The sequence below is a fragment of the Octopus bimaculoides genome, chromosome 5 (assembly GCF_001194135.2).
Source record: "Octopus bimaculoides isolate UCB-OBI-ISO-001 chromosome 5, ASM119413v2, whole genome shotgun sequence".
Classification (NCBI taxonomy): Eukaryota; Metazoa; Mollusca; class Cephalopoda; order Octopoda; family Octopodidae; genus Octopus; species Octopus bimaculoides.
The window spans coordinates 29774337-29783909 of record NC_068985.1 but is presented as its reverse complement, the minus strand read 5'-3'; the positions used below and the strand labels follow the sequence as shown (position 1 = coordinate 29783909).

Below are 9573 nucleotides of genomic sequence, written 5' to 3'. Positions count from 1 at the left end.
TCGGCGGCGGCAGTCCGCCGCCGAGGCGTCCGCATTCTCTTTGCTTGCTCCCAATCGCTTCCTTCTCGCTCCTATCCAAAATGGTTTTTCAAGCTAATATTTACGTTCTCTTATTAATAGCTTTATTTACTTAGAGATCCACTGTTCCAAACAAAGTATGTATCATCATCATTGTTTAACGTCCGTTTTCCATGCTGGCATGGGTTGGATGGTTTGACTGAGGTCTGGAAAGCCTGCATGCATTTCATGTGAAATTACAATGCATAGATTTCATACAAGATCACTAATTGTCATGTTTGTGTAACCTAAGAATTCATGGTGAATTACTACAAATAATCATTTCCGTTTAATTATTTTTTTCTTTTCTTTCACAGACCCCATCTTTGAAGGAGATCACTCCGAAAAAGGGTCCAAAATCTGGTGGAACCCATGTGATGATCCATGGTGACCATATGAATGCAGGTAGTAGATGGGACATCATTGTCGGTAGCAACCCCTGTGAAGTTGTAAGGTAAGATATTTAATAGTTTTATTATTATTATTGTTGTTTTAGTTTGTGCGGTGGCAGAGCCATTAGCACACTGAACAAAATGCTTAGCAGCATTTCTTCCAACTTTATATTTTGAGTTCAAATTCCACTTGGCCCTCTTTGTCTTTTGTCCTTTCACGGAGTCAATAAAATAAGTACATGCTGAGCATGTACTTATCAACTAGTCCACACTCCCAAAATTTTAGGCCTTGTGCCTATAGTAAAAAGTATCATTATTATTATTATTATTATTAGTTTGTAATTTTTTTAGTCAGAAGAGACTGAGCAGTACTTTTCTTCTCCTAGTGACTTTCCTGCTGTTGAGGTACATTTTGAACATCTGTAGGTCAATGCCTTTAGATAAAGCATTGGCTGGAGTGAAGTGAGAACACTTCCAGGTATCAGTGCACAGGAGGAAGGATTAGATCGGTGTTTCCCCAATTTATTTTTTCCCTAGGCCTCACTATAACTTTCCAGAAAAATGTATACCCCACAGTAGTTGGAAAAAAAGTATTCTTGCAATTCCATGTCCCATGCTGGGCAAAATGTTTAGCAACATTTCGTTTATCTTTATGTTCTGAGTTCAAATTCTACCAAGGTCAAATTTACCTTTCATCCTTTCAGGGTCAATAAAATAAGTACCAGTTGAGCACTGGAATCGATTTAATCAACTTTAGCCCCTTCCCCAAGCTGTTGGGCCTTATACCAAAATTTTAAACCATTATTTATTCACTGTCTTCAATTCTTATTTTATTTTTTGTTGATTTTTTTAAATATCTTTTTATCTTCACAGTCAAAACACCTCAGTTATTGAGTGTGTTACTTCAGCAGAGGGTTCCATTACAGCAGCTGATGTGTCAGTAAGTTTCGGAGGATTACTGAAGCACCTTGATGAGAAGTTTGAATTTGTTGAAGATCCAACCATTACAATGGTGGAACCTAATAGAAGTATTCTCAGGTATGACACCTGCCTTGTTTTTCATTTTCTCTCTATTTTTACTCTTTTACTAGTTTCAGTCATTTGATTGTGGTCATGCTGGAGCACCACCTTTAGTCGAGCAAATCGACCCCAGGACTTATTCTTTGGAAGCCTAGTACTTATTCTATCGGTCTCTTTTGCCGAACTGCTAAGTTATGGGGACATAAACACACCAGCATCGGTTGTCAAGCGATGTTGGGGGGGACAAACGCAGACACGCAAACATATACACACACATACATATATATATATACATATATATACGACGGGCTTCTTTCAGTTTCCGCCTACCAAATCCACTCACAGGGCTTTGGTCAGCCCAAGGCTATATTAGAAGACACTTGCCCAAGGTGCCACACAGTGGGACTGAACCCGGAACCATGTGGTTGGTAAGCAAGCTACTTACCACACAGCCACTCCGTACAAACTCATCACACAGAAGGTTCTTCTTTTCTGTGCTAAGCAATATTTCTTATGGCTTTATGTTCTGAGTTCAAATTCCACTACAGTCGACTTTATCTTTCATTCTTTTGAGGTTAATGAAATACACACCAGTTGAGTATTGGCATTGATGTGATCAAAATTTCAGGTCTTGTTTCCTAACAATTCAGCCTTCTGCAAGCTAACATACTATTTGTCAATTTCGGTACATTGTCAATGCTTTTGTTTCCTAACATGTGGTACCTAGATATTGCTAGGTGGATTGTGCTCACTTGAGAGTTAAATATCTTGACACAGACACAAAGTTTTATATCTCTTGCAGCCTGTGACTAAATGTCTTACATCCCACCCCTGTCTTACAAATCCAACCACCCAGAAATTAGGTACCCCTTTTTTTGTCTATAGTGTCTTTTATCTTTTATCTTGTACATGTTTCAACCATTAGACTTTAGCCATGCTGGGGCACCACCTTGAAGAATTTTAAATCGAATGACCCAACCACAGTACCTCTTTTCTTCCAGCCTGGTGCTTATTCTATCAGTCTCTTTTGACGAACTGCTAAGTTATGGGGATGTAAACATGCCAGCACCAGTTGTCAAACAGTGGCAGGGGACAAACACAGACACAAAGACACACACACACACACACATAGATATATACATATTCGACAGGCTTCTTTAAGTTTCCGTCTACCAAATCTACTCACAAGGCTATAGTAGAAGACACTTGCCCAAGGTAGCATACAGTGGGACTGAACCTGGAACCATGTGGTGAGGAGGCAAGCTTCTTTACCACACAGCCATGTTTGCACCTATAGTAAGAATTATCATTATTATTAGGGTGTCAAGCTGGCAGAATATTTTGCATGCCAGACAAAATGCTTAGTAATATTCCATCTGATTCATTACATCATGATCTCAAATTCTGCCAATGCCTTGTGCCTCTAGTACATAGGTTCTCAAAGTGGGTGCTACTGCCTTCCATTGGGCATTGAGACAGTCCAGGTGGGCGCTGGTGCCTTAGTGGGAGGGAAAAAGGAGACCTTGGGAGGAAGGAAGTGAATTGTGGGATGCTGTGAATTTATTATATTATTATAGTATTGTATACAAATTACATAATATTATATTAAATGTCAAATGATTCATAGTATATATAAATTAGTAAAATATAAAATATTTATGCATAAAAATAGGGGTGGGGGTGCTGTGGGTATCACGTGGCCATGGGGGGGGGGGCTGTGACCCAAAAAGTTTGAGAACCTCTGCTCTAGTAGATACAGTGGAAGATCATTATTATCATTATTTTTATTTTTATTGTTGTTTCTTCTATCTCTTTCTTCATTAGTGGAGGGACAACATTGACTGTAACAGGAACCAATTTGAATCTTATTCAAGAACCAAAACTGTTTATCAAATACAACAGCACCATGAAGGAATCAGTGAGTTGTCTTTTAGAGATTTCTTTATAGTTTAGTTTCACCTCATCTATTATAATATTCTACTAATCTGTTTAGTGACAGTTGTATGTGATAGTAATCCTTTGTGGCTGAAGAAAATATCCAGTCACTGGTACATGCCTGTGTGTGATGACCTTCATATCAAATGAACTGCTGTTACACACACACACACACACACACAACACATGCATGTGCACACCTCTTCTTTGACATTCTCTTCCATTTTCCATAAATGGTAGTTCATAACATAATAGATTGTGAGCTTTTCACTGACTAGTCTTATTTTCCTCTTGGTCACTGTCCATCGCTAAGTCAACATTTTCACTTAAATCTGATATTAGGAAATGCATGTCTTTTGTAAATCTCCTTCAATGCAATAAAGCTCTACAGCTTTATTTTGGATCACACAAGAGCGGTCAGTGGTATATCTGATTTTCACATTGTATATAAAATGTTATCAACTGATAGAATATAACCTCTTATAATTAGTTATTTATTATTTTTATGATTTAGTTTATTAAATTGTAAAAAGAAATAATGTCCAGCATTTGTCACCTTGTGTGATTTTCCTAAACTCTTTATTGTAGTATTTAAGAGTGCCATGTGGAATTATCTCCAAAGCTCCAATGATCTCAGGCATAGTTGTTGTTCTTAGATGCCACATGTGTTTTAAATCCGGGTTTTGTCCTCGTTAATGGGGGTGGCTGGATCTAACTCAATGCCATAGCAACTGAGGTACGCAGGTGCAGCCCACCTCAACTTTTAAATATTGACTACGTATGTGAGAAAAATATGTACTGCTGTATAATTTGTTCTAATAGAACAGCCACATTTAAGTGGGGATAAATATTACCGCTCAGTATTAATACTGCCTCTGTTGTTAATATATATTTTTTTAACAATCTCATTGGCTGATTGCAACATCAGCGCTTGTTCTGCCAGTTTTTCTGTATATTGTTAGCAAGGAAATTAGTTGCTGTTATCTCTGGCAGTCGAGCATCTATCATTGGTGAGACCAAGGAAAGTTGAAATCACATGGTCTGGTGATCTTGGCATTGGAGGTGGTAGGGATTTATCTCCCTGCTAGTGATATAAACAAGTATGCATTTTGCATCAAAAGTCAATATGAGAGTTTCTCTCGTGGTATCTACCGCAGTATAATTTGTCGTAAAAGAACAACCACGTTTAAGTAAATCATTTTTTAGGGGATTTATTTAATGGTATGGAAGAGTTAAGTGGAATGTACATTGAGTCTAGAATTATTTTCACTTTTTTTTTTTTTCAAAAATTCCAAACATCATTAAAACAGCCCTGCAAGTCAAAGCACCAGAACATGCTGGAATGCCGAATGCCATCATTGGACTTTGGAGAAAACCAGGTGTCTTTGACAAGCCCCAAAGAGGTGCAGTACGGTTTCATCATGGATGGTGTCGTTCAACTGAAAAATCTCTCAGATAATCCAGAGTTCCGCCCTCTTCTTTACTTCCCTGACCCTGTTGCTGAGCCTTTCACCGGTGAAAGGAGTACCAAAAAATATATGAAAGGTGACAAATTAGTGATTGAGGTGAGAAGTCTCCATTTTTCTTTCATTTTGTTTTTGTTTTATTTTACTTTGTTGCCTTTTGTCTTCTTCTGACTCGTCTTCCAATTCTGTACTTTTTGTCTTGGTTGTCTTCCTCTTTCTTCTTTATCCTCTTGTCTATGTCTTTCTGTTAGCTTCATTCTTCCATCCTCTCTTCTCTCTTCCTCTTCTTTTTTTCTCGTTATTCTTTTTTTATCTTAATTTCCTTCCATTTTGTTTTCTTTTTGTCTCATTTTCCTTCTCAATCAATTTTTCTCTTATTCTTCTATTTTCAATATTTTTCTTCATATCTTACTAGCACCAAGTACTCCACATCACAATGGTTTCTAAATAACTTAAATTGTACCAGTGATTATGAAATATCTTAGTCTGCTTCCACCTTTATATACTTCTCATTGAATCTAAGTGTGTAATAACTAAGTGTATACTTCATAATGAAAAAAAATATTAAAGCTTTGATGATATTGCTTCTCAGTGAGAAAGATTTCCAGTTAAATCCATGTTATGAGTTAATGTATGTAGATCATTCTCAGTAGGTCACAAATAGTGTCTCAACATTCAAAAGGACTGTTTAAGAGGGCAGCCTTATTGTTAGTTAATCCTTTTGATAATAACTTCCTTCAGAATGCCTCTGGTTCTGTGATAGAAAACTTTGCATAAAAAATTATGTTTAAATTAAAACCGTCCATCATAATTTTACATGAGAAACTTCAAACACCAGCTTAATAATGAGAAGTAAAATTATTCTACTAAATATCTCCAAATTCTTGATTATTTTCAGAATTAATTGAAAAACAGAATATTAAGCAAAATTTAACAAGAAATGTTAGCCTATTAAATTGAAAGCAAAGATTTGCAGCAGTTCTGCTTCATACTTGTTTCAAAGGCCCTTGCTGTTCCTCTTCTCATATGTTTTTTTTTTTTATTTTGATGAGTGATCTGCACTTCGTTTGCTTTTTGTACATGTGATGGTGCCAGGAGCAGCATTCTCACTGATAGCATTTGTCTTACATGAAGTTAAGCATCTCTTCAGCCATTGTATTCTATAGCTGACTAGAAAGAAAGAAATGAATGTAGATAATACACACATGCACACACACACACACTTATGTGCTTTACTGTACTACAGAAATATATCTACAGATTTTTAGTACTTGCCTTTATACATCTTCATGGACATAAAATGAGGGATCAGTTCAACTAGTTACCATCCTGTGCTGGTGAATGAGCAGCCTCTCGGTTGCTGATGAAATCTATCTTTTATATTCTCTTTTATCCTTTTTTCTGTTTTGTTTTATGAAGTAGAAATGAAGGGAAAATGTGAACTGTAAGAAGCAAAATCTAGTGGGGTTCTTAGTGGGAAAAAGTATAGTAAAATAGGGATTCCTCTGGCAGAAACGTTAGCATGCTGGGTGAAATGCTTAACTGTATTTCATCTGTCTTTACATTTTATAGGTGTAGGAGTGGCTGTGTGGTAAGTAGCTTGCTTACCAACCACATGGTTCTGGGTTCAGTCCCACTGCGTGGCACCTTGGGCAAGTGTCTTCTACTATAGCCTTGGGCCGACCAAAGCCTTGTGAGTGGATTTGGTGGATGGAAACTGAAAGAAGCCCGTTGTATATATGTATATATATATATGTGTGTGTGTGTGTATGTTTGTGTGTCTGTGTTTGTCCCTGCCAACATCGCTTGACAACCGATGGTGGTGTGTTTATGTCCCCATAACTTAGCGGTTCGGCAAAAGAGACCAATAGAATAAGTACTAGGCTTCCAAAGAATAAGTCCTGAGGTCGATTTGCTCGACTAAAGGCGGTGCTCCAGCATGGCCACAGTCAAATGACTGAAACAAGTAAAAGAGAATAGACACACAGTGATTTAGATACTTTACAATTATTTAGTTCTGTATCTCATTGTTCACGTCAGACAAAATGCACTAAGTGCCCTTGAGAAAAGGATCAATAAAATTCCTATTTCTTAGATCAAACTATTTCAAAGGTTTAGGGGACACTATTTTTCTTCAAAATCACTGATTTAATTTCCAAATCGTTTTTCTATATCTAAATTGTGTGTTATTTTCACAGGGTAAATTCCGTAGCATCAACCAGCTGTTAACGGATGTGTATGTACATGTAGGCAACAGTCTATGCACTGATCTGAAACCACATGACACAGCATTGATGTGCACCCCCCCTTCTTCACCAAGTGGTGTTGACAAAGAAGGCAATGCCCCTGTAGTGGTAAGTCAACTCATCTTTTACTTTCTAAACCTACAAATCCAAGCCTTTATTCCTCAATTTTTTTTTTTTTTTTGAAAACTTCTTTTAACAATTCTTCAAAAATACTTCTTTTATAAACTTTCTACCCATTTAAGTCGCCATTGCCTCTGGATAAGGTACTTTATTCTGTAAGCCTCTGTCTAGCTAGATGGCAAAACAGATTGCATTCTTACTTTACAGATCAGCAATTATTCCAAAAAAGCACATCACAAAGATCGACCTTCCTGCAGAAAGCATGTCACCCTGCTTACTTCATTCTACCTAGATGACAAGTCCCAGTCTCACCTGACTGATGAGTGCTTTACAATTGGGAAGGAAACTTCAGCTGTGAAAAATATTGTACAAAGATAAAATCTCACCTAAACTAATATGTAAAAAAAAAATGCATATAAAATAGAAAAAGACACCTTGAAATTTTCATTTTATTAAAATACCTCCACTTGTATCTAAACTCCTCTCTCAACTGTCTTAACCCTTTGATACCAACCTGCCTGAGACCACCCTAGGTTCTAAGACACAAACTTCCCGTTTCAAAGCGATGTAAATTTAAACCTTCCCTCCGACATGTTAATTCATGTTCCAAACACCAGCTTAATAATGACAAAGTTGTTTTTCTAAATCCTTCATCATTTTCAAAATTTATTAAAGCAAAAGTAGTGCATTTCATCGGAAATAAGGCAACAAAGGCTTTAAGACAGTGATGTTTAGCTCTTTCTTAGGACTGCAGAACCAAGACACCGGTACATCCATGCCTACAAATGCCATAAACTACCTCTGTTAGGATTCATTTTTCTTACCACCAGCCCTCAAATAATACCCTGCCTCACATCCTAATGGTGAGTTAACCGAATTGTCATTTTTAAAAAAAATTCTTTCTTTCTCTTCTTCCTTCTCTAGCTCCATATTGGTCAGTACAAGTCAGACATTGGTTACTTGAGCTACTACGAGGAGCAGGAAGGGGAAAGACCTATAGCCCTTGGCATAATCCTTGGTGTGGCTCTGCCGATGCTGACAATCATCATCCTGTTGACAGTATGTGTAGTGAGGCGCCATATGAAGCATGATCCCAGCGACAACTATATCCCTGATGTACTCAAGGACTATGAGGGCAAGAAAGAAAATGAAGCCATTGGGATGAACCACATGTCAGCTGGTACGATGGGTAGGTGTCTGGCATTGTATGTGTCAGGGTTTATGAGTTTATGTTTATTTGCGGATGTATGCAACATTCCATTTCTCTCTCTCTCTTTGCCGTCACTCAAAAATCTCCCTCTCTCTTTGCCATCTCTCAAAAATGTCTCTCTCTCTCTCTTTGCCATCTCTCAACAATCTCTCTCTCTCTCTTTGCCATCTCTCAAAAATCTCTCTCTCTCCCTCTCACTCTCCCTCCCCCCCTCTCTCTCTACCATCTTCTCTTTATGTCCATGCAAATCAACAGCAACACAATAATATGAAATCCATAATGTTACACTTCATACACACTGAAAAGATGCTTTTAAACAGAATGTTTCCCCACTTGTCAATATTTGTGCATGTGTCTTTCCAAGTATATATTTACACTTCTGCTTGTATGTATGTATATGCATGTGTGTGTGTGTGTATGTATCAATCAATCAATCAATCAATCAATCAGTTAATTCACAACTATGAGTCTTGGAATGTAATATATGTGATGAGAGCATCTGGTGTGTGTGTGCCAGTGTGAGTTGGTTGATCTGTACAAAATCATGCTAATGTGAAAGTCATTTGCATGTGTCTGATCATTAACATATGTGTGTGGTCTTAATATGTGTATGTATACAGTCATCTGTCTGTGTATGTGATATATTCTGCCAAGGTCAACCTTGTGGTTTATTCCCCTAGGATCAATAGAATAAATTAAGTCAAGTGCTGGGGTTAATTAATCAACTACATTATTTGCCCCCAAATGTATGGACCCTGGACCAAAATTAGAAATTGCTATTCATTCGTTTTATGGCCTCTTCTGTTTTTTCAACTGTTTTCATTAGATTCCTCACAGTACATCAGTGAACTCCTGGCCAGCTTCGATGATGAACAGGAACGACAACAAATAACAGAACTTCTCATTACACGAAACAAGCTAGACATTGGAGAACTCCTTGGTAAAGGTAAGCATTAGAATGGTAGAATTACATTTCTGTTATTAGCCACACAGGGCTCAACAAAGATGGGACGAATACAATGTAGAGCTTTTCTTTTTGGGAGGGGAAAGGAAAGAAAAAAAAGAAAAATAGAGAAGAAAAAAAGTAGGGGTGGGTGTCAATCAAAAGGGATCGAGAGAAAAAAAAA

The 9573-nt window shown here is 37.4% G+C and overlaps 1 protein-coding gene across 4 annotated transcripts in view; it reads left to right on the top strand.

The window, feature by feature from the left end:
• Positions 1-9573, top strand: part of LOC106868717 (plexin-A1) — a 131946-nt gene that overhangs the window by 112233 nt on the left and 10140 nt on the right. For all 4 annotated transcript variants that reach the window (XM_052968251.1, XM_052968253.1, XM_052968252.1 and 1 more), the window contains exons 16-22: positions 375-511; positions 1323-1487; positions 3294-3387; positions 4715-4969; positions 7069-7224; positions 8161-8425; positions 9273-9392. In XM_052968251.1, coding sequence (XP_052824211.1) covers positions 375-511; positions 1323-1487; positions 3294-3387; positions 4715-4969; positions 7069-7224; positions 8161-8425; positions 9273-9392 — 1192 coding nt within the window. The remainder of the gene's footprint in view (positions 1-374; positions 512-1322; positions 1488-3293; positions 3388-4714; positions 4970-7068; positions 7225-8160; positions 8426-9272; positions 9393-9573) is intronic.